Below are 26,935 nucleotides of genomic sequence, written 5' to 3' on the forward strand. Positions count from 1 at the left end.
TTATTTAAAACAAGTACATTTTTTTTTTTTTCAATCTCAGGAGGGCTGTTAGAAGAAATGACAGAAAAACAACTGAATGTCTATAATCCTGCATTTGGGAGGCTGAGGCAGATAGATTGCCAGAGCTCACAGGTTCAAGGCCAGCCTGAGCCAGAGTGAGACCTCATTTCTAAAAATAGCTGGGTGTTGTGGCAGACACCTGTAGTCCCAGCTACTTGGGAGGCCGTGACAAGAGAATCACTTGAGACCAAGAGTTTGAGGTTGCTGTGAGCTGTGACACCATGGCACTCTACCGAAGGCGACAAAGTGAGACTGCCTCCAAGGAAAAAAAAAGAAAAACAACTGGGAGAAATAAGCTTAGAGCTTAGCACAGTGCCTGGTAAGTCACAGCTGCTTTATAAATGTTTGCTCACTGATGTGAGTAAACGTAACATTAACTATGCCAAATTAATCAAATAAAGATTTTTAAAGAATTATTTAGACTTTTAAGTCCCTTTTGTATTTGACTCAAATTGGAGTTTTAATATTAGCCTCTCTTAATCTGCTAGGTTTTTTTTTTTCTTTTTGAGACGAGTCTTACTTTCTTGCCTTCAATAGAGTGCAGTGACAACATAGCTCAAAGCAACCTCAAATTCTTGGGCTCAGCCTCTTGCCTCAGCCTCCTTAGTAGCTGAGACTACGGCACCCACCCACAACACTCAGCTAATCTTTCTATTTTCTGTAGAGACGGGGGTCTTGCTCTTGCTCAGGCTGGCCTCAAACTCCTGAGCTTAAGTGATCTGCCTGCCTCAGCCTCCCAGAATGTAGAATTGCAGGTGTGAGCCACTGTGCTGGCCCTGCTAGATTTCTTTATCATAATTCTACTTCATTCCCCTATATAGTTTCCTTTCAAATAACTAATTCTCATCCTGAGAAGAACTCAGAAAAAAATAAATTGGTGAAAAAGACATCCAATACTAACTTGAGAGAGTACAAATTCATATAACTTATATATATATTTTTTCATATACCATATATATATATATACACACACACACACATTTTTTTTGGAGACAGATGTCTCACTATGTCACCCTAGAATGACATGGCATCACAACTCACAGCAACCTCCAACTCTTGGGCTTAAGTGATTCTCTTGCCTCAGCCTCTCAAGTAGCTGGGACTACAGGTGCCCGCCACAATGCACGGCTATTTTTTTGTTACAGTTGTCATTGTTGTTTACCTGGCCCAGGCCAGGTTCCAACCTGCCAGCCTAGGTGTGTGTGGCCAACACCGTAACCACTACGCTACAGGCACCGAGCCCAAACAACTTATATATTAAAGACTTCCTCTATTAGAAGGCAGGTGGCTATAATATGAAACACTGTCTGGTTCTCATCATAAGTGTAATTATACTAGCACAATGCAGATGGGGTAGGGAACAGATTCATCACATCACATTCATCATTCATCTTATCCATCACAGGATTGGATAAGACCTATGCTATAAGTTTATGATAGAATTTTAATTTCCATTCACTTAGGTGTATGTTGCCCATGACTATTACTTATGAAGGCAAATAACAATGTTTAAAATGCCATACCTGATGTTCTAATTGTTTTTGTCGCCGCCTGTCTCGTTCCTCAATCTGAGCTGGGTCCAAGAGAGCAGTCATAGAACGGAGAAAGCTGGCAAGAGACATTATTAGCTATTCAAAACTCCCAAAAGGTAGTAGGTTCAGTAAGAAATCATTTTGCTTGGGATAAACCTACTAACCATTTCTATATTTCAAAGAAAAATATGAAACCTGAAATCAATTAGACATTAACAACAGTTCTACTAAAAATAAATACATAAGAATGAACTTACTTTGTTCTCTGATTGTCTGTGACAACCACATCCCTAACAGGTTTTACTATATGCTCTTCCTCTGAAGGTTCAACCTGGCTTCCAGGTGTAGGTGTATAAACATTGCTGATATCTGCCAGCTCTTGAGTGTCCGGAGAGACACAGAAGTACTCTGGTTGTTTGTGTATTGATTGAGAGGACTGAGAATCAGGATAACTCTTTAATGAATCAAAATGCATTGCCCATCTGTCATGTTCCTCACCCTAATTATGACAAACAAGAATTGCTAAGAATTTTTCCAGGTATTCTCATATAAAATCCTACATGACAAACAATTTCTAGAAGTCACACAAGAGCAGAATAAACATCATAAAAATTAACAAAACTGTATTGTTTTGATTCCTTATGCATTTTGATAATTAGCTTGGAAAAGATGAGAAATTCAAAGATTCAGGAAATTTCTAAAAAGTTAAAAGAAGCTATGCAAAAATCATAGTAAATGCATTCAATGAAAACAGGTTCCTATGAGAAAATGAGCAATAATTTGAATAATCTGGTCTTGTCAACCAGTTTCAGCATGCTTATATGTTTATATGATTAAAGACTTCAAAATATTTTTTTTGCCTTTATAGACATTAAAACTCATACATTACCTTTGAATATATAATTTTTTCCTCTATTTTTCTTTGCCTGTCATCTTCCACTTGCTTATTCAACTCTTCAATCCATTTTCTTTGCTGTTCTTGTTTCATAGTACTGAAAGGGTGCTTCAGCAGCACTGCTTCCTAAACCATAGTCATCAAAACCATTTAAAGTTTAGTTTTCTTTTTCTAAACACTTTATATTTGTAAATCTTACCAAATTAATTTGTATAGATTTAATCTAATAAGGCATTTGTATCTGAGTGGAGCGATAACGTCAAAGAATTTAAGTTAAGAATTAAGTAGATATATGCTGATTCTTACAAACATTTTAACAAATACTAGCAGAGGGAAAGGAAATTTTATAATGAAAATTAGAAATTCATTCTCTAAAACAATATAAGATTTTCAAAATTCTAATATAGTTTCATTTAGAAGTTAAAAGGGTTACTGACAATTTGAAGTAAATGAATGTTATTTTACAATTAGCCTTGGAATATAACAAATATTGCCCTTAGACCAAGAATCAGGAAGAAATAAGATGTGTGAGAGCCAGAGGCTTTCCCTATTGAATCATGTTTCTCCCTCTTCTTATCCAATTCTGCTGCTATAGCTCTGTCACAACCTATGATGTTTTTAGTAAGAAAAATACACTGTACCCAGAACAAGTCCTTGAATCCTAAGGAAATTAAAATAAAAACAGCATAAAAAGTCTGTCACTCTAATTTGAGCACTTAAGTTACGCTTTTAAAAAAGGGAAAGAATATATTCTACTCAAATTTTCCTGAAATGCGATAGCCAACCAACAAACATTTCATTACATGAAGTTACTGCGGGACATAATTAAAGAAAAATGGCTTCACAGAATACTACAATGATAGTATACCTAGCAATGATACTTTGTGCCCTTGCTTTTGACAGAAACAATGGCAAAGCTCATAGTTTATAACCCATTGCTTTGATCAAAGGAAAAATTTATACAAAAAGGAAAGATTCTAATGTCTCAGGTTCTCCTACATAATTCTAAACAGATTAAAAGTTATCATATTTATTTAAGCCTAAACAAATCACCTTGAAAGGAATATAAACATTATCTTCAGGTAAATGATTTAATAATTTTTCTACCTCTAGAAATGTTATTATTATTCTTTTTTTTGTAGAGACAAGAGTCTCACTTTATCGCCCTTGGTAGAGTGCTGTGGTGTCACATAGCTCACAGCAACCTCCAAATCCTGGGCTTAGGCGATTCTCTCAGCCTCCCAAGTAGCTGGGACTATAGGCACCTGTCACAATGCCCGGCTATTTTTTTGTTGCAGTTTGGCTGGGGCCAGGTTTGAACCTGCCACCCTTGGTATATGGGGCCGGGGCCCTACCCACTGAGCCACAGGTACCACCCAGAAACATTATTTTTTTTTAAAAAAAGGTTATCTTAGAGGTCAAAATGGGAAAGGAAAAATAAGCATATATGGACCCTCTCTAGAGAAAATTCTCAACGTCACTCAATTATCTTAGAATACTGTATAAATCGGCTCAGCGCCTGTGGCTCAAGTGGCTAAGGCACCAGCCACATACACCTGAGCTGCGGGTTTGAATCCAGCCCAGGCCCGCCAAACAACAATGATGGCTCCGACCAAAAAATAGCTGGGCGTTGTGGCAGGCACCTGTAATCCCAGCTACTTGGGAGGCAGAAGGCAGGAGAATCTCTTGAGCCCAAGAGTCTGAGGTTGCTATGAGCTATGATGCCATGACATTCTACCAAGGGTGACAAAATTAGACTCTATCTCCAAATAAATAAATAAATGTAAAGAAACTTATATTTTTATATCCTAAAAAGGAAAAGAAGATACCAATATTACCCAAAGTAATGTTAAGATTCAATGCAATCTTTTTGAAATTCAGATGGAATATTAAGAGGCCACAAATAACCAATGCAATCAAAAAGAAGAAAGTTGTAGAGGTTACACTTCCTAATTTCAAAACTTACTACAAAACTATTGTAAACAAACAATAAGGCAAAGGCCTAATGACAGGCATATAGACTAATGAAATAGAATAGAGCCCAGAAACAAATCCTTAGATACACAAAATAATCAAATAATTTTGGATAAGGAGAACAAGACCATTCAATCAGGAAAGAATAGTCTTTTCAACAATGGTACTGGGAAGAAACATGTCCACATGCAAAAGAATAAAGTTGGGCCCTTATCTTACACCATCTACAAAGATGGAACAAAGACCTAAATACAAGAGCCAAAATTATAAAAGTCTTGGAAGAAAACATAGGAGAAAAGCTCACTCCATGATAATAAAATTTGGCAATTTCTTGAAGATGACATCAAAAGCACAGGTAAAAAAAAAAACTATATAAAATGGACTTAATCAAAATTTAAAACTATGCACATAAAAGGGCACTATTATCAAGAGATTAAAAAGACAATCCCGGGCGGCGCCTGTAGCTCAGTCGGTAGGGTGCCGGCCCCATATACCAAAGGTGGCGGGTTCAAACCCAGCCCCGGCCAAACTGCAACCAAAAAATAGCCGGGCGTTGTGGCGGGCGCCTGTAGTCCCAGCTACTTGGGAGGCTGAGGCAAGAGAATCACTTGGGCCCAGGAGTTGGAGGTTGCTGTGAGCTGGGTGAGACCACAGCACTCTACGGAGGGCCATAAAGTGAGACTCTGTCTCTACAAAAAAAAAAAAAAAAAAAAAAGACAATCCACAGAATGGGAGAATAACTATAAATTACATATATGATAAGGGATTAATATACAGAATAGATAAAGAACTCCTACAACTCAACAACAACTTGATTTAAAAATGGGCAAAGGACTGAACAGACATTTCTCCAAAGGTATGCAAATGGCCAATAAGCACATTAAAAAAAAAATGCTCCACATCACTAATCAAGGGAGATGCAAATCAGAACCACAATGACACCATTTCACACCCATTATGGTCAATAAATCAGAAAAGAACAAGTATTGGCGAAGATGTGGAGAAATTGGAGCCTTTGAGCACTGTAGCTGCTGTGCAAAGCAATGGAATAGTTAGACAAATATTATCAAATTAAAATTGGTAAAAAATTAAACATAAAATAACCACACAACCCAGCAATTCCACTTCTGAGTATACAGGATAGTCATAAAGTTCGTGTACAATTTAAAATAGTGCAATTTAAAATAGTTGTCTATCATGAACTTTATGGCTACCCTATGTAACCTGAAGAAATGAAACAGGAACTCAACTAAATTATTTGTACACCAATGTTCACAGCAACATTATTCACAATAGCCTAAAGGTAAAAATAACCCAAATGTCCATTAATAAATGAATGGATAAGCTAAACTGGCACATGCACACAGTGAAATATTATTCAGTCTTAAAAAGAAATGAAATTCTGACACATGCTACAGCATGTGTAAACCTTGAAGATATAATGCTAAATGAAATAAGCTGATCACAAAAGGGCAAATATCATGTGGTTCTACTGATATGAGATGCCTAGAATAGTCAATTTTAGAGACAGAAAGTAGAATGCTGATGGGAAGTGGTAGGGAGAAACTGAAGTTATTATTTAATAGACACAGTTTTAGTTTGGGATGACAAAAAAGTTCTGAAGATGCATAGTAGCAATGGTTGTACAACATGAATGCACTTAATACCATCAAACCATATACTAAAAAATGGTTAAAACAGTAAATTTTATGTTATGCATACTTTAGCACAATAAAATAAATTTTTTTAAACAAGAAAAGTAAAAAATGTGAGAAACTCTTTGTTGGTCAAATGCAAAATGAGAGTCTGGTGTTAGGAATAAGAAACTAGAAAAATGACCACCTCACTTTCTATTCCATGTTCAAGAGTTACTTAAGAGACTTCCCAAGGAGAAGAAATCATTAGGGAAAGCTCACTTTCATAAAGGTGAGGTATTCTCAAAAAGGCTGAGGCACAATGGCCTGTGCCTACAGTCCCAACTAGTGAGAAGTTAGGCAGGAGGATCACTTGAACCTAGCTAGGCCATAGTACACTATGATTGCACCTGTCCAGCCTGAGCAAAGTGGGCAGGTACAACCATGTGTCTACATGACAAGACCCTATTTTTTTTTTCTTTCTTTTCTTCCTTGCAATTTTTGGCCAGGGCTGGGCCTGAACCCGCCACCTCCGGTATATGGGGGCGGCACCCTACTCTTCTGAGCCACAGGTGCTGCCCAAGACACTATTTCTTTAAAAATAAAAAAAAATAAAAGAAAAAAGGCTGAGGCTGTAATTAGAACTAGAAACACAAAATGAATTCTAAATGGACAGTATAAAATAATGTTTGGGTTGAATAATACAGGGATGAAAATGCAAAGTGCCAGAATTCAACTGAGTGAGAAACAGTGAGGCTAGAAAATCAAGATGAGAGAGGAAAGGAAAACTGGTTAGAGGACTGCCCCTAAACACTCTCAGGACTCTAAACAGACCCGCTTTGTAAATAATAGGTAAAGCAAAACTCCATTAGCATGTTTTCTTTGTCAGTCATTATTCTAAGCCATTTACATGCATTAACTCATGTTTTAACAAAAGAGGCTTTGGTGATTATCTGGAACCAAACTTCTGCCCCTCCCAATTATATAACGAGGACAACTAAACATGCCAAGACAATAAATAAATAGTTGTGGCCACAGTTGGGATTTCTGAAAAAAAAAAAAAAAAATTCTCAGGTATTTGAGAAAGGAACTTTTTTGTTATATAGTTTATTCCTTTTCCCTCAATAATCTCTCTCCAATTTCAGACCACATTCACCCACAAAGACATAAAAATTGCATTTAAATAGTAAAAGAATGAGCAGATAATCATACTCTTGGTTATCCATCCCTAAATTTAGTATGTTTCCCTTTCTAGTTCTCCTCCCACCATCGACCTCCCACTTCTAACTCCCAAATAAGAGTAACTTTATTGTTTTTTTTTTGACTATTAAAAAATACATGCTATCGCTAAAAATACATACATAAAATTTTTTAAAACCTAAAAGTCACCTTAAATAATTCTTTACTTGCATTAATAATAACAGTATGGTTTACCCCGAGGTAATAAATGACGTAGAAAGCCATATAAATTGGGAAATAATAATATACTAACATACTAACATTTCAACCTAAAATTTGGTAACTGAAAAATTTTAACATCTTTAGCATTAAAGATTCCTCAAACCTGATGTTGAAAATAAATAAGCTAACAACTAATACTTATCAACTTCATGAAAAATTAAGTTTTAGCTGCGCTTTCACTGATATCTGCATACATCAACTTCTAAATTTCACACACTTAAAATTATCAACCATCCTCTAGATTTTTCCAAAAAAACTTCTATCAAGATGAATTTATTGTCTTTTAGTCAAAGTGATTTGGGGACTACAAATATAATTCATATTTCATTCCTTTTGTTGATGTAAAATTATCAACAGATAAAAGTGTGTGATGCAGGTAAGTCAGCCCTAGGTGGAGCAGAACAGCCAGCCATGCAAACAATCCAACTTGAAGGGGTTCTAGAAGAAATCTACCTAATTAGGGCACAAGGAGAAAAATTTCTACCATCAGAATAGGTTACTGCATTATTTTCAAAATACATTTGTTAAAATATAAATGTTCACAAAGAGGAAGGGATTGCATGTAAAAAATAAGTGGTTAGTAACTTTTTAAAAATTTAAACAGCATAATTTACTCAGTAAAAATTAACTGGTAATTAAAAATAACGAAGATTTAGATCCACTTCTTCAAGGAAAATAGGTCAGACAGAGGTAAAGTATTAAAGGGTTTAAACATTCAAAATACTGATAATTAATACTTACCTCTAAAATCTGACTAGCTCTAAGTAGTGAATGTCCATCAGCCTGGCTCACTGAAACCTGACTAGGAGACTGCAACAGAATGCTTGAGGGGCTAGCAGAAGTCTAAAAACAAATAGAAAAACGAGAGTCCTTTATTGAAAATTAAACACAGATAAAATGTAATGATCATAAAAGGGTATCCAGTAAATACTTATGTTTGATAAACATTTATATTTGATCAGATAACCTGTGGTGGATATCATATGGTTAGTGGCAGAGTTTTGAATTCATTTAAAAAATTGTAGAGCTCCTTTATAAGAGCCTAAGAGAAGTGCTTGGGGTCTCTACATTCAATTAGCAAAACAGCAAGACAACTTACAGAAAGAAAACAGAGACTAGTTGAGATCATAATTAAATTCAAAGTAATACTATTTTCCATATGAAAAGGATTTTCTTAAAAAATAAGCTTTAAAGGCTCAGCACCAGTAGCACACTGGTTATGGTACCGGCCACATGCACTGGGGCAGGTGGGTTTGAACCCAGCCCAGACCAGCTAAACAACAATGACAACTGCAACCAAAAAAAAATAGCCGGGCATTGTGGCGGGCGCCTGTAGTCCCAGCTACTTGGGACCTGAAGCAAGAGAATTGCTTAAGCCCAAGAGTTTGAGGTTGCTGTGAGCTGTGACGCCTCACAGCTAGTGAGGGTGACATAGTGATGCACTGTCACAAAAAAAAAAGCTTTAAAAATTAAGTTTTATCATATAAACCTTGCTTAGCATTTTAAAAACTGTAATTAAGATATCTTATGTTCCATAAATACTTGTTTTTGATACTCTTACCCTAGATTGTTCAAGAATTTCAAGTTTTTCCCATGCTATTTTATCATTTTCAGATTTTTTCCAAGGATCATTCCATTTTTCAGAAGCTTCTTTTTCTTTCTTCTTCAAAGCAACCTGTTCATCTGTAAATAATGTCTTTTTTAAGAATTGTACAAAAACTGTGAAGGAAGAATTATGTAAACAAATCATGACTGTTTTTTTTTTTTTTGACAGTCTCAAACTGTTGCCCTGGGTAGAGTGCCATGATAGCATCCTAGCTCACAGCAACCTTAAACTCTTGGGCTTAAGTGATCGATCCTCTTGCCTCAGTTTTTCTATTTTAAAGTAGAGACAGATCTCGCTTTTGCTCAGCAATCCATCCACCTTGGCCTCTCAGAGAACTAGGTTTATACGAATGAGCCCCTGCACCCTGCCAAATCAGAACTTTCTTTATGAACGCAGATTCCAACAAAGATCTAATCAAAACTGCTTTTTAGGGAGGAGATTAACTCACAAGGCAGAGAGAAAGTTTTAGGGAAATAAAGGAAAAAATTTAGTAAGAACCAAACTTAAGTACAGTACAATGAATGTAAAAATGCTTGTTTTAGGGCAGCATCCGTAGCTCAGTGGGTAGGGTGCCAGCCACATACACCCAGGCTGGTAGGTTCAAACCCAGCCTGGGCCAGCTAAACAATGACAACTGCAACAAAAAAATAGCTGGACATTGTGGCGGGTGCCTATAGTCCCAGCTACTTGGGAGGTTGAAACAAGAGAATCACTTAAGCCCAAGAGTTTGAAGTTGCTGTGACCTATGACGCCAAAGCACTCTACCAAGGGCAACATTGTGAGACTCTTCGTCTCAAAAAAAAAAATGCTTGTTTTATTACATTTCTCAATAAGAAGCAAGTTTATCAGAATAACTTACTTTTAATTATTCTGAGGTTCCACTTTCCTATAATGTTCATTCAGTTATTACTAAAAGCTAGAACTCTGGAGTAAGAACCCTGAGGTCAAATTCAAATTCAACCTTCCTGGATAAGTGATTATGAGCAAATTGCTGTTAACTTCTCTAAACCTCAGTTTCTTCTATAAAATGGGGCTAGTGATAGTGCCTATTTCAGTACAGGGCCTGGCACAATGTAAATATTCAATAAATGTCAGCTGTTATTTCTCATTAATTGCTGAAAAGTAAAACACATCAAATTCTGTGTCTGACAGATACAGTCAAAACTAACCCCCAAATCAATAGTTCTTTAAATACAAAATTCAGAGATTCAAAAATTTAAATTTCAAATAGATTAATGGAAGCATGACTTAATGAGATGTGCTTTGCTAAGAGTATCAAGTAGTTCCAACTTTTTGCTAAGAGTTCCAAGTAGTTATATTTTATTTTAGAAATTCTGTATTGTATTTTGATATAAATGTACATCAGACCTCCCAACTTTCTGATACTGCTACCACAAATTTACTTCTTCATTCTTCCATTATCTTAACTTCAACATGAATCCATTCCCTATTTCTACTGCTTATCTCTTTTTCTAAGTCACACACTCCAGCAAGATTGGTGATCGCTTCACAAGACTTCCTAGTTGAATGGAAGGTAAAGCCCATCTCATGCCTTTGGTACGGCCTATTCCTAAAAAATACAACTATTTCTTTACCCATTTTGCAAATTATGGTACCTGAACCTTAAATTCAGTCTATGAAATAATAATTGTTCTTTAGTTATTAACAAAATGTCAAGACTAACAGAAATTATAAATTTTTCTGTTACTTGGTCCACAGGCTGACATAACAAAGTTTACTTCTGTCTAGAGTAAATGATTGATATCATATTGATTATTCTTGATGGGAATGTTTGGTTATTTTAAAAAATGAAATCAAGTTTTTTAATAATACCATCCTTTTACCCATAGGATTTCTATAATGGAAAAATATGAAAAAGATTCAGGAAATGAGAAAAGCTTTAAAATCTTTGTTTGAGTTAAGGGGCTCCAGAATGATACTGATGACTTGAATGTTTTTGGTGTATACCATAGAGTACCAAATAAAAAGATACAACCTAAGGCAAAATGAAACCACAAAAATTGTGCATTTGCAGAGAACTACACTAGTTATCAATGCTATAAAAACAAGACTTTGGGTAATATACTGAAAGATACACAGTTAGCCCTTCACATCTATGGGATCCACATCCATGGATTCAACCAATTGCAGATCGAATATATTTGGGGGGAAAAAATGAATGGTTGCATCTGTACTAAACACGTACACAGTCCATCATTATTCCCTAAACAATACAGCATAACTATTTGCATAGCATTTACATTGTTTTAGGCATTGTAAGTCATCTAGAGATGACTTAAAGTGTATGTGAAGATATGCATAAACTATATGCAAATACTGTATACCATTTTATACGGGGTGGCCATAGTGTGCAATTGCACACAAACTTTATGGCCACTCTGTATAAGAAAATTGAGTATCCATGCATTTTGGCATTGGAGACAGGTGTCCCGGAGCCTATTTCTCAGATAGAGACCAATTTACTTCTTTTTTTTTTTCTTTTGAGACAGATTCGCACTATGTCACCCTCAATAGAGTGCTTTGGCGTCACAGCTCAGAGCAACCTCAAACTCTCACAGCTCACAGCAACCTCAAACTCTCAGATTCTCTTGCCTCAGCTTCCCAAGTAGCTGGGACTACAGGTGCCTGCCACAATGCGTGGCTGGGTTTTTTTTTTTTTTTTTCTTTTTTTCCTGTTGTTGTTGTCATTTGTTGTTTGCAGACCCTGGCTGGGTTCGAGCCCACCAGCCCCTGTGCATGTGTCTGGCGCCCTAACCACTGAGCTACACGTGCTGAGCCAGGGATCAGTTTGCTTTGAAGAAACCATAATGTTTCATCTCAAAATATAGTTCTTGTATTTTGAAATGGCCTGCAAACAGAACTAGCCTTGCAAAGCTGTCTTTTGTGGAAATTTCCTCTGCAGAGAAAATCTGCATTGATGCAGCCAGGCTTTCTCTGGGGGCCCTTCTTTGTCCAGATGCAGAAAAGATTAACTGAGAGTCCGACACCTTTAAAGGGCAAAAAGAAACATTTACTGCCTACATTATTCTGGGGGCTGCTACCAGTGAAGTTTCATCTGTATAAAAAAGACCACTTTCGACAGTCAGGACTCCTCTCTTCATAAGCTGCTTTTTCATGGTCCACATTTCCCTGTTTTTCTTTTTTTTTTTTAAAGACATAGTCTCAAGGCTCAGCATCCATAGCACAGCCAGCCACATACACTGAGGGTGGTGGGTTCAAACCCAGCCAGGGCCAGCTAAATAACAATGACAACTGCAACAAAAAATAGCTGGGCATTGTGGCAGGCACCTGTAGTCCCAGCCAGTAGGGAGGTTGAGGCAAGAGAATCACTAAAGCCCAATAGTGTGAGGTTGCCGTGAGCTGTGACACCAAGCACTCTACTGAGGGTGACATAGTGAGACTCTGTCTCAACGACAACAAAAAAGAGTCTCACTCTGTTGCCCAGGCCTAGCTTATAGGAACTTCAAACTCCTGGGCTCAAGTGATCCTCCTGCCCCAGCCTCCAAAGTGGTTGGGACTACAGGCATTACCCTCACTCCCAGCTAATTTTTCTGTTTTTACTAGAGATAAGTCTCCTTGCTCAGGCTGGTCTCAAAGTCCTAGGCTCAAGGGATCCTCCAGCCTCCGCCTCCCAGAGTGCTAGGATTACAGGCATGAGCCATTGCACCCTGCCCAAGCTTCCTTTCTTTCAACAACCTCAAGATAGTAGAAAAGCATCAACTATCTAGCCATTTCTTTGAGTTTTTATATTTTGCAAGTCTCTTATGCACATTAATAAATTTTATACCTTTTCTCTTATTCATCTGCCTTTTGTTAGCAAATCTTCAGAGGGCAAAGAGGAAGTTTTCCCTTAAACCCTACAACTTCATCCTCAACATACATTTCTTAAGCTAACCGAATTACAATAAAAGGTATAACAATTACCTACCTAGCTCTTTTCTCCACTGGGCTTTTTTTGCTTCCAACAAACTTCTATCATGTTCCCTTTCCCCCAGAGTACTGAATATGTCAGCTGGTTTCCATTCATTCTCTCTAAAGCAAAACACAAAAAATAACAGAAACCTTATCATGTTTCTACACAGCTGAATTCATAAATATTAAGTAATAAGCTGTTTAAAAGCTCTAAGTCTTCAGAATAAATATTTCATACACGAGGAAAGGAAAAACACAACCATATCCTGAAGATGACCCCATAATAACAGATATGAGTTACATACATGGCAATTTTCTCCTCATATTGCTTATATTTTTCCTGATGTTTATTTAAGACAGATTTATTTTCATCAGGGAGAGATGAAACAGCCTCGGGTTTCTGGAGTAATCCCATGTTTTCATCTTTCAGTTGGTTAGGAATATTGTTTAAATGTAGACTATACTGACCTAGGAAGTAAAATGTTATGTTTTAAAATTAACACTAAATAATAACTATTACAATACCTTATGTTGGCATATTGCTATATAGTTTTTAAAACTCTTATAAATTACCTAATTTAACTCTCACTAACATCTTAGAGTTAGGTATTATGTTTCTTTCCTGTCAAAAAAAAAAGGAAACTGAGGCCTAGAAGTTACATGGGTTGCTCATGGTCACAGCCGCACAACTTCTTGTATTAAATAGGGAAGAAAATAAGCAACAGAAGGACAAACCTTCATTTACTCCTACCAACATACTTTTACAAATATACCACAAATAACAACCTAAGAGAAATAAATGCAAATGATTAATAAAAACTCATTCCCTTAACTTATTCTCATTTAGCTGTGAAATCATGGAAAACCACTGTCTTTATGTTCCAACTATATTTCTAAACCAAATGTTTTACTGGGAGAACTAGCACATTCAGGAGAATGTGACGAGAAAGCATACCCAATATGGAGGCCATTATACGATTAGGCAACCTTTATTTTAACTTTGTTGACAATATCTCTCATTATGTCTAATAAGTTGCTACTTTTTGTTTGTTAAGCTAGAATTTTAGCCTTAAAGATGAAATCCAGCCTCCTCATTTTATAAAAATAAAATCTGTACCAAGAGTGGGTAAGTAACTCCATCTTGATTATTGTGGGAATATACTGGAGTTACCTGACCCCTAAACCATTGGTGGGGCCTCTCCATGTGAACTATTAACTTTATATTTAATTTCACTATTGCCTTATAAAATTTTAATATTTCTATTATCTTCATATTCATAATCTTTATCCCAAAGTAGAAATTAAAGGCTTTTAAAAACATAATACAATGCCCTGACTTACGAAAGAAAAACCACATAACATTCTACTGCTCCTTTCACATCTGCCACCCCTTAACATGGATTGAGGGACCAGATAAGAAGATTCAGGACAGCAATACTTTTCAGCAACTCAAGTCAAACCTTCATACTACAGTTCCCATAATTTTCACTAGAAATACCATAGTGGAGTTTTTTGAATGCTTCACATAATTATTTTAAATATAAATAAAGTCTCCTACAGTTAAAAATAAGTACAATAGTTTTTTGGACTAACATCTTTATTTTAAAGTATTTAGAAACCAGTTTTTCCTAAGGCTATGCTGTGTAAGAATATATTCTGAGCATTAATCTTAAAATATGGAACATGGGAACTATAAAAATGTAACAATTTTACATGTTAGGGAAAGTCCTCTAAAATAATTATTTTACAATCTCATTACATACTAAATTAGAATATAAAAGGCACAGTTACATAAAACCCAACAAAAATGAAATTTTGAAACGCATGAGAAAATTAACATTCATCAAAACTTTAATCTTACTTTTTTCCTCCTTTGTTCCATTCTCAGTCAGGGAAAGAGATCTATTTCCTTGATTTACAGTCATTAAAATCTGTTGTAACTGGTCTTGTGTTAGACAAACCACATTGCTCTCCGTGTTTCCAGCTGTGATGTGTTCGTTCTGAGGCTTCTGTTTAGCTCCTGGAGATGCACTTACAGTGTTTCTAGCCATCTGTATATCAGAAGTGGCAGGGGAAATCTCCTTCGGAATGTAAAGACAGTCTTTATTTATATATTGCTTACATAAATCCTTAGTGGATGAAAACGTCATTTTATCTTTTTCGCCTTTTGCCTGCGAAGTTTCTGAACCAACTGTCTTCTTTTGCAAAAGGTTTTCACTCTTGATACAAGTATTTTGTGTTGATTTCAGAATGTGTCCAGTTTGTTTCATTCTTAAAGGACATTTTGCAATCCTAGTCTTGTTTCCCATCTGTTGAAATACAGAAGCTTATTATTTGTAACAGTCCATGAAAAATCTATTACCTTTATCTATATAATCTGTAATAAATAAGTCTTCCAACATTTATTCCATTTTGTTATTTACATAAGATAGCCATTAAGAAATTAACTCTTAACATTTGTAAATCTTTACTTGAAACTTCAACAACTATTTTACTTCAGAATAATGAATACAGAATTTGTATTATAGTTGTTACATCTCTTTCCTATTCCAGCCTTCAATCTAATAGTCATTAAACTATCTCACTACCCATTTTATTTAAATGAATCAAAGGACGATAGTACTATTCCTTAAATATCTTAACTTACGGTTCACCATACCTTTCTTTCCCCTAACTACTATCTTAATTATTGGCACTTTCATATACTCAAATTATTTTTCTAATATCTTGGCCTATCACATTCTCCAACTCTGTCCCTATAATGTTGTCCTCCATGCTACCTCAGTTACCCCATGTCCCATAGTGACACTGACCATGTAACTATTCCTAACGGCAACACTTCCATAATCTCAATTTCAAGCACTTGAAGATGACCCTTTTTTTTCTCAACTTACTCCTTCTCATATCCCAATTCCAACAATTAACTCTAATAGGATTTATGATCTATCCATCCTACCACTTCCCTCCTGCTCTCATTTACAATAATCTTAACCCAATCAACCACAATCCAAAATCATCACTCTTTCTTTCTCTTCTTTTTTTTTTTTTTTTTTTGAAGCAGAGTCTCACTTTATTGACCTCGGTAGAGTGCTGTAGCATCATAGCTCACAGCAACCTCAAACTCTTGGGCTCAAGTGATTCTCTCGCTTCGGCCTCCTGAGTAGCTGGGATATGGGCTCCTGGCATAATGCCCAGCTGTTTTTAGAGACGGATCTTGCTCTTGCTCAGGCTGGTCTTGAACTCCTGAGCTCAGGCAATCCACCTGCCTTGGTCTCCCAGAGTGCTGGGATTACAGACATGAGCCACCGTGCCCAGCCCAATTCTTCCATTCTTAGATCTGTTGCTTTGTTCTCTATCATGTACACTTGGTAAATCCCAACCCTGGTCAAACCCAACTCTTCACTGACTCTGTGCCTATACCCATGGAGAAAAACAGAGTCATGCTAACCGGATTCATTTTAAACTCATAAGCAAGAATATCAAATAGGCTCTTAATGCTACCTGACAATCATACATTCTCAAGTTCATTTACTCTTTCTTTTTTTTTTTTTTTGCAGAGACAAGAGTCTCACTCTATCGCCCTCAGTAAAGTGCCATGGCATCACAGCTCGAGCTCCTGTGCTTAGGTGATTCTCTTACCTCAGCCTCCCAAGTAGCTGGGACTACAGGCACCTGCCCCAATGCCCAGTTACTTTTTGTTGCAGTTTGGCCGGGGCTGGGTTTGAACCCGCCACCCTTGGTATATGGGGCCAGTGCCCTACCCACTGAGCCACAGGTGCCACCCTACTCTTTCTTTCTTTTAGTAACTATTTCAACCTTCTCCTGTTTCCCAAAACCCTTATTCTTAGTGGAAGACCTTAATATTTCACTGAAAATCTTACACAGAAGCATTCAGCAGAAAACTTCAAGTTTCTACCACCAAATGTATACCAGCATCTGTACCCATACAAACCTGCACACCCTTCCCTGGTTGTCTAGTGGTCTGGAAACAAAGAAAACTACAGAAAAGAAAAAAAAAAAAAGGAAAACATACACACTCTCTCATTACTTATACACTCTACTATAACCCTCTGTTTCTCAAGGATCACTCTAACAATCTTTGCTTTCAATCGAATAATTTCGTTCTTTTCTGCTTGATCACAACTGACTGCAAATATACTATTATTTTACCATCTTAAAAAATTCTTGATCTCACTTTCTTCTTTCACCTCCTAGAATCCCATTCTAACAAGGCTTTTGCCTTTTACTATCCTACAAAAACTGCTCAAGGTCACTAATAATTCCTACACTGCTGAATACGATATTGCAAATTCCTCATCTTACTTGACCTAGGAGCTGTCTTGCAACTGACAGTTAATTACTCTTCCTATTTTGAAACACTTTCTCTACTTCACTTCCAGGACTCCACAATTAAGGTTCTTCTTTGACCTGTTCATTACTTCCCCCTCTGCCCCACCCTCCCCCAGATAGTCTCATTCTGTTGCCCTGGGTAGTATCTTGGCATCATAGCCCACAGCAACCTCAAACTCTTGGGCTCAAGATCCTCTCGTCTCAGCCTCTCTAGTAGCTGGGACTACAGGTGCCTACCACAATGCCTGGCTAGTTTTTTTTTCTATTTTTCATAGAAATGGGGTATTGCTGTTCCTCAGGCTGGTCTCCAACTCAAGGCACTGCTCCTTCTGAACTTCCCTGGCTCTTCCTCTTCTCCCAGACCTCTTAAGGTTGGAGTACCCAGGAATTAGTCCCAGAATCTCATTTCTAAGTTCTTGCATTTGCTTGCTAATTTCATTTACTCTTGTGGCTTTAAATATCATCTATGTTGACGACTCCCGAACTTCTGCGTCCTGGTGTTCTTTTCCCCTAACTTCAGGTTTCATTTGCCTTTTCTACATTTCTACTGGGTTCCTCATAGACATTTCAAATTTAATATGTCCAAAAGTGAACTCCTCATGTCCCTCTTGCTGCTAAATAATTTCCTCCCCTTGTAGTTTTTTCCATCTGTTACCTATGCCAGAAATTCTGGAATTATCCTTGACTCCTCTATCATTATATCACATTTATCATCAAATATTATTTTGCTCCATCTTCAAAACACATCCTGAATCTCACCACCCCTAAAATCCTTCTACTGCAAGACATTATTTACCTCTTGCCTGAATTAATGCAAAGCCTTCTAACTAGCCTCCTTGCTTCTATCATAGCGCCTCCGTCTATTCTTGACACAGAAGCCACTGTGGTAACCTTAATATATGGCAGATCATGTCACTCTCTTCCAAAGCCCCTAGTGAGGTCCCATCTGACTTTGAGGATCAGGTGGTCTTCTCTATGATCTAGAAGCCCTTGTGATCTGTGGGCACCCCTTACCATCTTTGCCCCCATGCTCTCTCTCACATCTGACCTTATTTTCTATCTCTCAGCCTTCAGCCACATACATTTCCTGGTTGTTCCTTGAACTTGACAATCCCTCCATCTGGTACATTCTGCCTTCATATTCAACAAGGCTTTTTCTCTCACACCCTTCATATCTTTGCTTAAATGTTACCTGTGAAGCCTTCCTTAACCACCTTATTTAAAATTTCCTACTCTATCCTCACTCCCAGCACCCTAGCACTCCCCAGTCCCAAGAATGCCATGCCTCTAAGGTAACAGTGCTTCTTCCCTCTCTCTCCTTTACTTTTCTCCATAGCACTTTGCATCTTGCAACATTTTGTATTTATTCATTTTGCAAGGTGTTTGCCCATCCCACACCTTCCTAATGTCAATTTCACAGGGCACAGATTTTTGTCTGCTTTACTTCTATATCTCCAATTCCTACAACAGCTGAGTAAAACAGAATATAGATGTTTTTATTGAATATTCTCAACTATACTATATCCAACACTGAATTCTTTATCTCTTGCCCCCAAACTAGCTCAACTTTCCAGAATATCCCACTGGGGCACTGTTGTTCTGATCTCTCTGACCAGTAACCATAAAATCATCTTTGACTCTTTCTTTTTTAGGTTATCAGCAAGGACTAGTCATTTCTTCCCTCCAGTTATCTTTTTCTTACCAGTCACATAACAAATCTAAACTAAGGTTTTTATTACCACTCCTAGATTAGATTGCAGCCTACCTAACTGTAATTAAATCCTTCCTTTAATCGACTGTACATTTCTACAAACCCAACTAGCCTGTAAGAGTTAAATATGTATTCAACCAACTGTTGATTCTTATGTGCTCACCACTATGGGAAAAGTGTTGGGTAATTTGGCTTATTGCAGCCAAATTTTTGTCTTTCAAGAGCTTCCACAGTTGATCTTAAACTCTTCAAGGAATCCTCTTGCCAGGTATTATAGCCAGATGCAGCAGCTCACACCTATAATCCTGGTGCTCAGGGAGGCAAGGAAAGAGGATCCCTTGAAGAGTTAAAGATCAACTTGAGTAAGACCAAGACCCCATCTCTATTAAAAACAGAAAAATTAGGTGAGTGTTGTGGCAAGCGCCTGTAGTCCCAGCTACCTGGGAGGCTTAGGTAGGAGGGTCTCTTGAACACAGGATTTTGAAGTTGCTGTGAGCTAAGCCAATGCCATAGCACTCTAGCCTTATCATCACAGTGAGACTCTGTCTCACTTAAAAAAAAAAAAAAAAAAAAAAAGAAAGAAAGGCTGGGTATAAATGGCTTACACCTATAATGCCAGTGCTTTGAACCCAGGAGTTTGAGGTTACAACTATAATCACACCAATGCACCCCAGCCTCGGCAACAGAGCAAGATCCCATCTCTTAAAAAAAAAAAAAAAAAAAAAGGCTGCTAAGAAGTACAGTGTGTCCCCTCACCCCTTATATGTATATATCTTGAAAGTTTCTCATTTCCCATTCCATTACATCTTGAAAGCCTCTCAATTCTGTTCCCTTCTTTCTACTCTTCTAGCTACCATACAAGTTCAGGGCCTCCTAAGACTCTCTGGACACTATAACTTGCACTTAATTGGTCTCCCTGTTATTATAACCCATCCTTCACAGAGCCCTCTAGTAAAAACACAAATTCAATCCTATCTAGTCCTTTTTTCAAAAATCCCTTTGTTCCCTACATGCAAAGAAGTTTAAAGCCTGTGAGTATACATTCAAACTCTTCATGATAGTATCCCCTTTAAGCTTTCCTGACGTACACAATATTCCCCAAATTCAATTTATGCTTTGTATCTTCTGCTATTTTATCTATGCTTGAAACACACTTCCCTACTTCTTTGCTATCTTCCTCATCTTTTTTTTTTGTAGAGACAGAGTCTCACTTTATCACCCTCGGTAGAGTGCCATGATGTCATAGCTCACAGCAACCTCCAACTCCTGGGCTTAGGCAATTCTCTTGCCTCAGCCTCCCGAGTAACTGGGACTACAGGTGCCCGCCACAATGCCCAGCTATTTTTGTTGCAGTTTGGCCGGTGCCAAGTTCAAACCCACCACCCTCAATATATGGGGCTGGCGCCCTACCCACTGAGCACAGGCGCCCCCAATCTTCCTCATCTTTTAAATTCTAATTAAACTGTTATCTTGTTAACTCTTTTATCTCTAAAATAAATATGTAAATTAATAAAATAAAATGTCACCTCATTTATGAATAATGCCCTGGTCTTCTCAAACCAGAAAAAGCTGTTCTTTCCAATGTTTTCTCCTTTTTATAACCATACCGCAGCACTTGTTTTATTCTATCTGTACTATACAATTTACCTGATCAAGATACCCCTAATTCTAGAAAACAGAGAGTTTAAAGCCAGAGGAAGAATGAATGGAGGCAGCAAAAAATTATGAACTGCAAGAATAAAGATTCAATCGTGTTCAGGTTACTAAATAAGAAAAAGCAACTTGCCCAAATAATTTCCCAAGTGTTTAATGGATTAGATGAAAATTAATAGATCAAACAGGGCCTTCATGTCATAAAACATTTTTATACAGCATGTTGCTCTTTTACCTAGTTTTAACTTTACCAGTATTTTCCATAGTATTATAGAGACAATATTCAATGCATTTGTTTAATAATGGCTGACTTCCCAATTTATATAGCCAGGATCTCAAGGTCAGAAGGCATCAAAGAAAAGTAACATTTTAAAATATAAAATGTACTACCTACCACTAATATTACATATATCCTTCACTATGTCATTGGTTCTCACATGTAGAAATACCCATGAAAAACTGTTAATGTTTTAAATTTCAACTAATTCTTGAGACTATTTTAAGTATGAGTTTTAGAATCCATTATTTTTATAAATTACTGAGAATACTGATTCATTTATTTTTTTCCTATAAGCCTAAAAAATTAGACTGATAATCATCTTTATATCATTACAGCAAATTAAAGAAAAATGCAGATTTTGATACGCTTAGGAAAAGAAACACTCTGACCACACATGTTAAACCTAATGAAGATATGATATATTTCGGCTGTGTTTAAAGAACAAATTGTGGAGATGACAGTAATTCAACCAGTGGGAAATGGAGAAAAAAGAAAACTGTAGGTGTTGCAATCACTCAGAAACTTACCCTAGGAGAAAGAAAAAAGAAAGGCATTACATAGAGAGAGTTCATAAATAACTTACATGAAAGAGAAGTCAGTATATAACTGCACAATGGGGGGATTTGGGAGATTTTTAATAATGACTAAAACAAAAAAGTACTACTGATTTGGTGTTTTATCTTCCATGAAGGGCAAAAAAGGAATGAGGGCAAAAAAGGAATGAGGAGGATGCATGCAACCCCTATAAATATACGAAGAGAAGTTCCTTGAAAATAATTAATATAGAAGGGAGACTTAGGTTGCACCAGTATTTTGGAGTCCCAAATGCAATAGAGATGAACCCAATTTAAGACTAACATCAGCTACATGTTAGTTCCTCTGGGGGGGAAAAAAATCCTAGGATAAAGTATCCCTGGACAGTTGATAGAATTTTGTAATGCAAAGTTTATTAGAGGTCTATAATGGGATTTCCAGATATTCTAAGTTGGTTAAAAAGACAGTGAAATATCTTCACAAATGTGGCTGCTACAGCAAATCCACTAAGGCTAGCAAAAGGAAGAGGGAACATGTACAAGAGGACAGAGGCCTGCAGAAGACAGAAATCAACCATTACAAGTAGTTTTTCAATCGAGGGCTTTTTGGAAAAGGGCACTATATATTCATTAATGTAACTCAAATGACAGCACTTAGTTGTAATATTTTAATAGGAAAGGGCTAAGAAAAATATACAATCTGTATTCTCTGAATAAGGGAGGACATAAGGTATATAACTATAAACCATGTACATACAAAGAAATAATTTTTATAAGTAGCTTGTGGAATTGCTCTGATCAGCACCACCCATTTACTGAGTAACATTCTGGGTACTCAAGCAACTTTTTTACCTTGATTAAACCAGGGAGAAATAATAAAGTACAAAGGGCTCAGAGTTTAAGAGTAAAGTGCTACATCATCCAAACTGGGTTCTATCCACAAAGACGTCAGTATATTGCAATGATAAAAAGAAAAAGGGGCTACACTAAGTTATAGAAGAGGAAAGGAGAAATTCCTGCTAATATTAACCTAAAAACTAAAAAAGAAACAGGTAATAGGCAGCAATATCAAAAAAATTTTTTATAGTAATGCTATTTTGTAAAAAAAGACACAATGTATTCCTGACAAAGAAAAATTAATTTAAAGGGAAAAGTACCATTCAGCTCAAGTGCCATCTTTTAAAGGAGAGAGCTAAATGCACAATAGAATTTGTGAATCAAACTTACCTTTTGGTGTGGGCAAATGGAATTTGAATATGAAAAGAAAAAAATCTTTTGCTTTAAGCTATTAAATTAATTAATCTACTTTTAAAGATCTCTGGAGTGGCACTGTCCAGCAGCTATTAAATTTAAATTGAACATTAAATGAAATTAGAAATTCAGTTCCTCAGTCACATTAGCCACATTTTATGTGCTCAAAATATTGGGCGGTATTGATTTTAAAACACCTCCATCGACCCAAAAAGTTTTACTGGACAGCACTGATTCAGAGGAAAGAGTTCTATATGGCTTTTTAAACTGAAAATTATAATTCCATTTCTGTGAAAGGACCAGCCTGAAAGCAAGGAAACAATAACTTCTCACCATCATTCCAAACCCCTTAGAATGACATTTCCCAGAATTATTTTCTAACCATTGTAAAGAGCATTTTACATTTAAAAACAGGTCAGGTCAAAGTCGTTTGACTTACCTTCACAGAAATTTTTGATTTTTGTTCTACAAAAGAAAGAAGAAATTACTAAACTATCAACCAAAAACATACTAAGGCATTCATGAAAGAAAATTTTAATTAGTATTGGTTTAAGATGTTAAGATAGCAATATTATCCCTAAAAGCATTAACTTTATTTAGATCCTGCCTGAGTGTTTTGACTTTTACAGTGTGGTTCCAGTATTTATGTCTATTTCATTTTTATTTCTTTCCAAGGTAAAACTACAAAGAGATAAGAAAATAATAATAATAATGTGAAGAAAACTACCAAAGTATAGCGAGTTTTAAAACTAATACTGAAAACTAATAGCATTTCACTGTGCTCTTACTATAAATTTTCTTAAATACATCCTTTCAAAGAACATAATTACTAAACTTAACCTGTATTATTCATAAGGCAATAAGGATATTTGCTATATACATTTATAATGAACATCTGCAATAGGCAATAAGGATATTTGCTATATACATTTATAATGAACATCATTCCACACAAAATACACTGAAACATCAAATGTTATGAAGCTGATAGTAGTAAGCAATGGTGAATCTGATTTCCTTTGGCTAAAAGTAAGTTTAAGGAAAAGAGGTTTTTCAATGTATTACTTATCACTCTATTTCAAGCAAAAAGTCTATTAAACTAATATAAATTTTACATATGAATTTTAAGTCAACTTTTTAGATTTCTAGTAACACAGCATACCATATGGAGACAATATTAGCTTGGTTTTTCCATCCAGTAATTCAGTTTCAAGCTTTAAACCATCTCTGCAATATTAAAAAAAAGAAAAAAGTTGCATGTTGTATGTCATTTTTAACTAACAGCAACATTTTAAATAGCCAGAAATGTTCGTTTGAGCCTTGAAAGCAAATCCATTCCTTTGAATTTTCACAGGATTCTTGTACTTACCAAACTAGTCTTTTAAATGAAAACAATTTTCAAACCAAGATAAAATTAACACCTACGGGAAGAAAATTCTCCTTGAAACTTTTCAATAAAGCAAGAATTTAACATGAAACCTTATTTTTGTTCTTGGTAAACAATAAATTAATCTAGTTAACATACTATCATTTAACTCTAGACTGAAATAAATAATTGTTACAAAAACCCTTCAGCTAAGTTACAGGAGCAAGACAAATCTAACCACCACTTACTGGTTTCATAACGAATTCATGACTAATAAGTTTATAGAGGGCTGGAGCATCTGCAAATGACTATAATAAAGCCACCAAGGTGCTTGAGCACAGAGTTTCAAATATTAAATGTTTTAATAACACATATTCACATTCAGTGACACTTCTGCTACAACTACAAATCTACAAAAACTTCAGTTTCTATGATGCTTCATATCTGCATGCCAAAAGCAAGGGCATAAAGTACCAGTAGACCCTGCTAACAAAGCTTGAACATCTGTATTAACGTCCTAAATAAAAACTTTGCAGAAAACAAAAATGACAGTCCATACAGTAAGTCACTATTTTATAAGGGGGAACGGGGCACGTCAATACACATTACACATTCGACCGGGACAAAAGTCCAAAAGATAAAATTAAATCCAGCATGCAGTTAAGGGAGAGAGGATGGAAAATGATCTGATAAAGAAAGCGAAATCTCTAATCCTGCTTAGGTGGGGGACATCAAATTTCAGTTTCTCAGTCACAAAGCTAAAACAATAGAAAGAATACATCTTTTTAAGGGTTTCCTTATTGCAGGGTAATGAACAGGTCATGTTTCACTCAGGTGAAACTTTACCGGAAGAAAAAAAGACCTTGAATGAAATTGCAAAGTATCTCTGTTTCGCACTGTGCTGTAAACTCTATGAAGGCCACACTATCTTCTTTACTTCTATATCCCCAGATTCTAAAACAACATTTACTGAACGAAGCGCAGTTAAGTCTGAGTTTGGTGGCTTTTCGTCTTCTTAAACTAACGAGCTTCAGAGTGATGAAGACCACGCAACAGTACTTTTCATTCATTCAACCACTACTTAATAAGCGCTATTCGGTGTTAGGCACTGTTAACACACAGATTCCTGGAGAAACCCGGGTTCACCTGGGCGCTCCAACATTCTGCAAGGCTACCAGACAGGGTGGCGAAGAACCCCGGGAAGCCGCTAAGCTTTCTCTATCTGCTCTCGCCCTTTCTCTCCTTTCTTCCACGCCTCTCTTCTCGTCCGATCTCGAGGTAAGAGGACGGAAAGGGGTTCACAAATTTAATGCGAAGTGAAAAATGAGGTCTGCGGCGTTGCTATGGGCCGCCCCTTCCCTTCGCCTCTACCTCGGGGAACTTGGCTCTGCCGCTGGGTCGAGGGCACAGAAGGTTCCATTCGAAAAACTCTAAGGGGCATATCCGCCTCTCCACTACGATCACCTCCCTCGCGCCAGCTTACCCCAAGTTCATGGCCTGACCACCCACTCTCTCCACGGACTCTCAAGCCTTTTGTGTAAATCGGTTGCTGCCGCCTCTCAATAAGCACTGCACCGATTGGCTGCAGGGACGCCGGCGAGCTGGAGGCTGAGCCAATCAGAGCGGGACATATTGGCGGGCGCGATTAGCCGGCGAGGGTTCCAGGGGATTGGATCTGACTTGGCTGACGTTTCTAAGCCTTGGTTATCTGGGTTCTGCGCTCCGGGCCGTGATAGCCTCCTAAATAACAGAAGGAACCTTCAGGGAAATGCCTCATTTCAGGTGGAGGTGGCAAAAATAAGGAAGAACAAAAAGTATAAATATTTTAAGGAAACTAACATTTTCTATAGTTTATGTTTGGAAGAGAGTTGTGGATTTTAGTACCAAAAAAAGTTGAGGGTGGTGGATTATCTAGGGCAGATAGTGGAATGTCTCGTTTCTCGCTGTGACCCCTGCATTAACCCTAGCACAGTGTGGCTGTTTTAAAATGCCAACAAGCCATAAGTGGTATAAATAAATCTAGCTGTTACTGTGCTAGACGTGGATCTAAGTAAGCCCTATGTCCGTTTAGTCTTGTTATCTCTGAGACACAGGGAGGTTAAGCAACTTGTCTAAGGTCACTGACCACGGTCCTTTCCAGAGTCACATTAGGTGTGACTAACTCCATTTCATCCTCCACGTCTCAGTTTAAATATCACTTCCAGGAAGCCCTTTGGATCAGGGCGGCAACGCAGTTAAGATTCTGGGCCACAGTGACCTTCAAAGGGACAGATGGTTGGCGTCTTGCACACTTCTGTAGCCACAGCACCTGTATTGCACAGTGTAGATAGCAAATATTTGTCAAATGAATGAACAGCAAAAATTAAAATGCCAACAACAGCTTTATTAAATTTAACTGAATGACATTTCATGATGAGGATGCCCTTAAATTACAGCACAGTTGCTAAAAGTTGTTTTTTCATGTATTTAAAACCATAGTTGATGAAAAATGAGGCACATTGAAGTCCCATGGTGCATTCAGGAAAAACTCGAAGAGATCATTTAATATCCGCTTTTGTACTCAGCCTATAAATGAATATTTGTTGAATTACTTCAATGATGAAACAGATACCAATATATTTGATCCTATGTTATTTCAAAGGGATATTCTTTTCTTATGGATAGGGGGGAAAAGGATAAAAGGATTTAAACCAGCG

General features: G+C 36.9%; 1 protein-coding gene across 3 annotated transcripts in view; it reads right to left on the reverse strand.

Annotated features, from left to right (window-relative positions):
* CCDC66 (coiled-coil domain containing 66) overlaps positions 1-25,796 on the reverse strand; it is a 36,227-nt gene extending 10,431 nt beyond the window's left edge. The window contains exons 1-11 of one of the 3 annotated variants that reach the window (XM_053599000.1): positions 25,723-25,796; positions 24,036-24,100; positions 23,313-23,338; positions 14,957-15,404; positions 13,401-13,563; positions 13,112-13,215; positions 9,118-9,239; positions 8,298-8,399; positions 2,482-2,613; positions 1,850-2,091; positions 1,584-1,668 (exon numbers count right to left, since the gene is read on the reverse strand). In XM_053599000.1, the coding sequence (XP_053454975.1) occupies positions 1,584-1,668; positions 1,850-2,091; positions 2,482-2,613; positions 8,298-8,399; positions 9,118-9,239; positions 13,112-13,215; positions 13,401-13,563; positions 14,957-15,404; positions 23,313-23,338; positions 24,036-24,100; positions 25,723-25,733 (1,500 nt within the window). In that variant the 5' untranslated portion in view covers positions 25,734-25,796. The remainder of the gene's footprint in view (positions 1-1,583; positions 1,669-1,849; positions 2,092-2,481; positions 2,614-8,297; positions 8,400-9,117; positions 9,240-13,111; positions 13,216-13,400; positions 13,564-14,956; positions 15,405-23,312; positions 23,339-24,035; positions 24,101-25,722) is intronic. The other 2 variants (XM_053599001.1, XM_053599002.1) reach the window with 2 other exon arrangements.
* Positions 25,797-26,935: the final 1,139 nt, after the last annotated feature.

Source organism: Nycticebus coucang, chromosome 8 (assembly GCF_027406575.1).
Source record: "Nycticebus coucang isolate mNycCou1 chromosome 8, mNycCou1.pri, whole genome shotgun sequence".
Classification (NCBI taxonomy): Eukaryota; Metazoa; Chordata; class Mammalia; order Primates; family Lorisidae; genus Nycticebus; species Nycticebus coucang.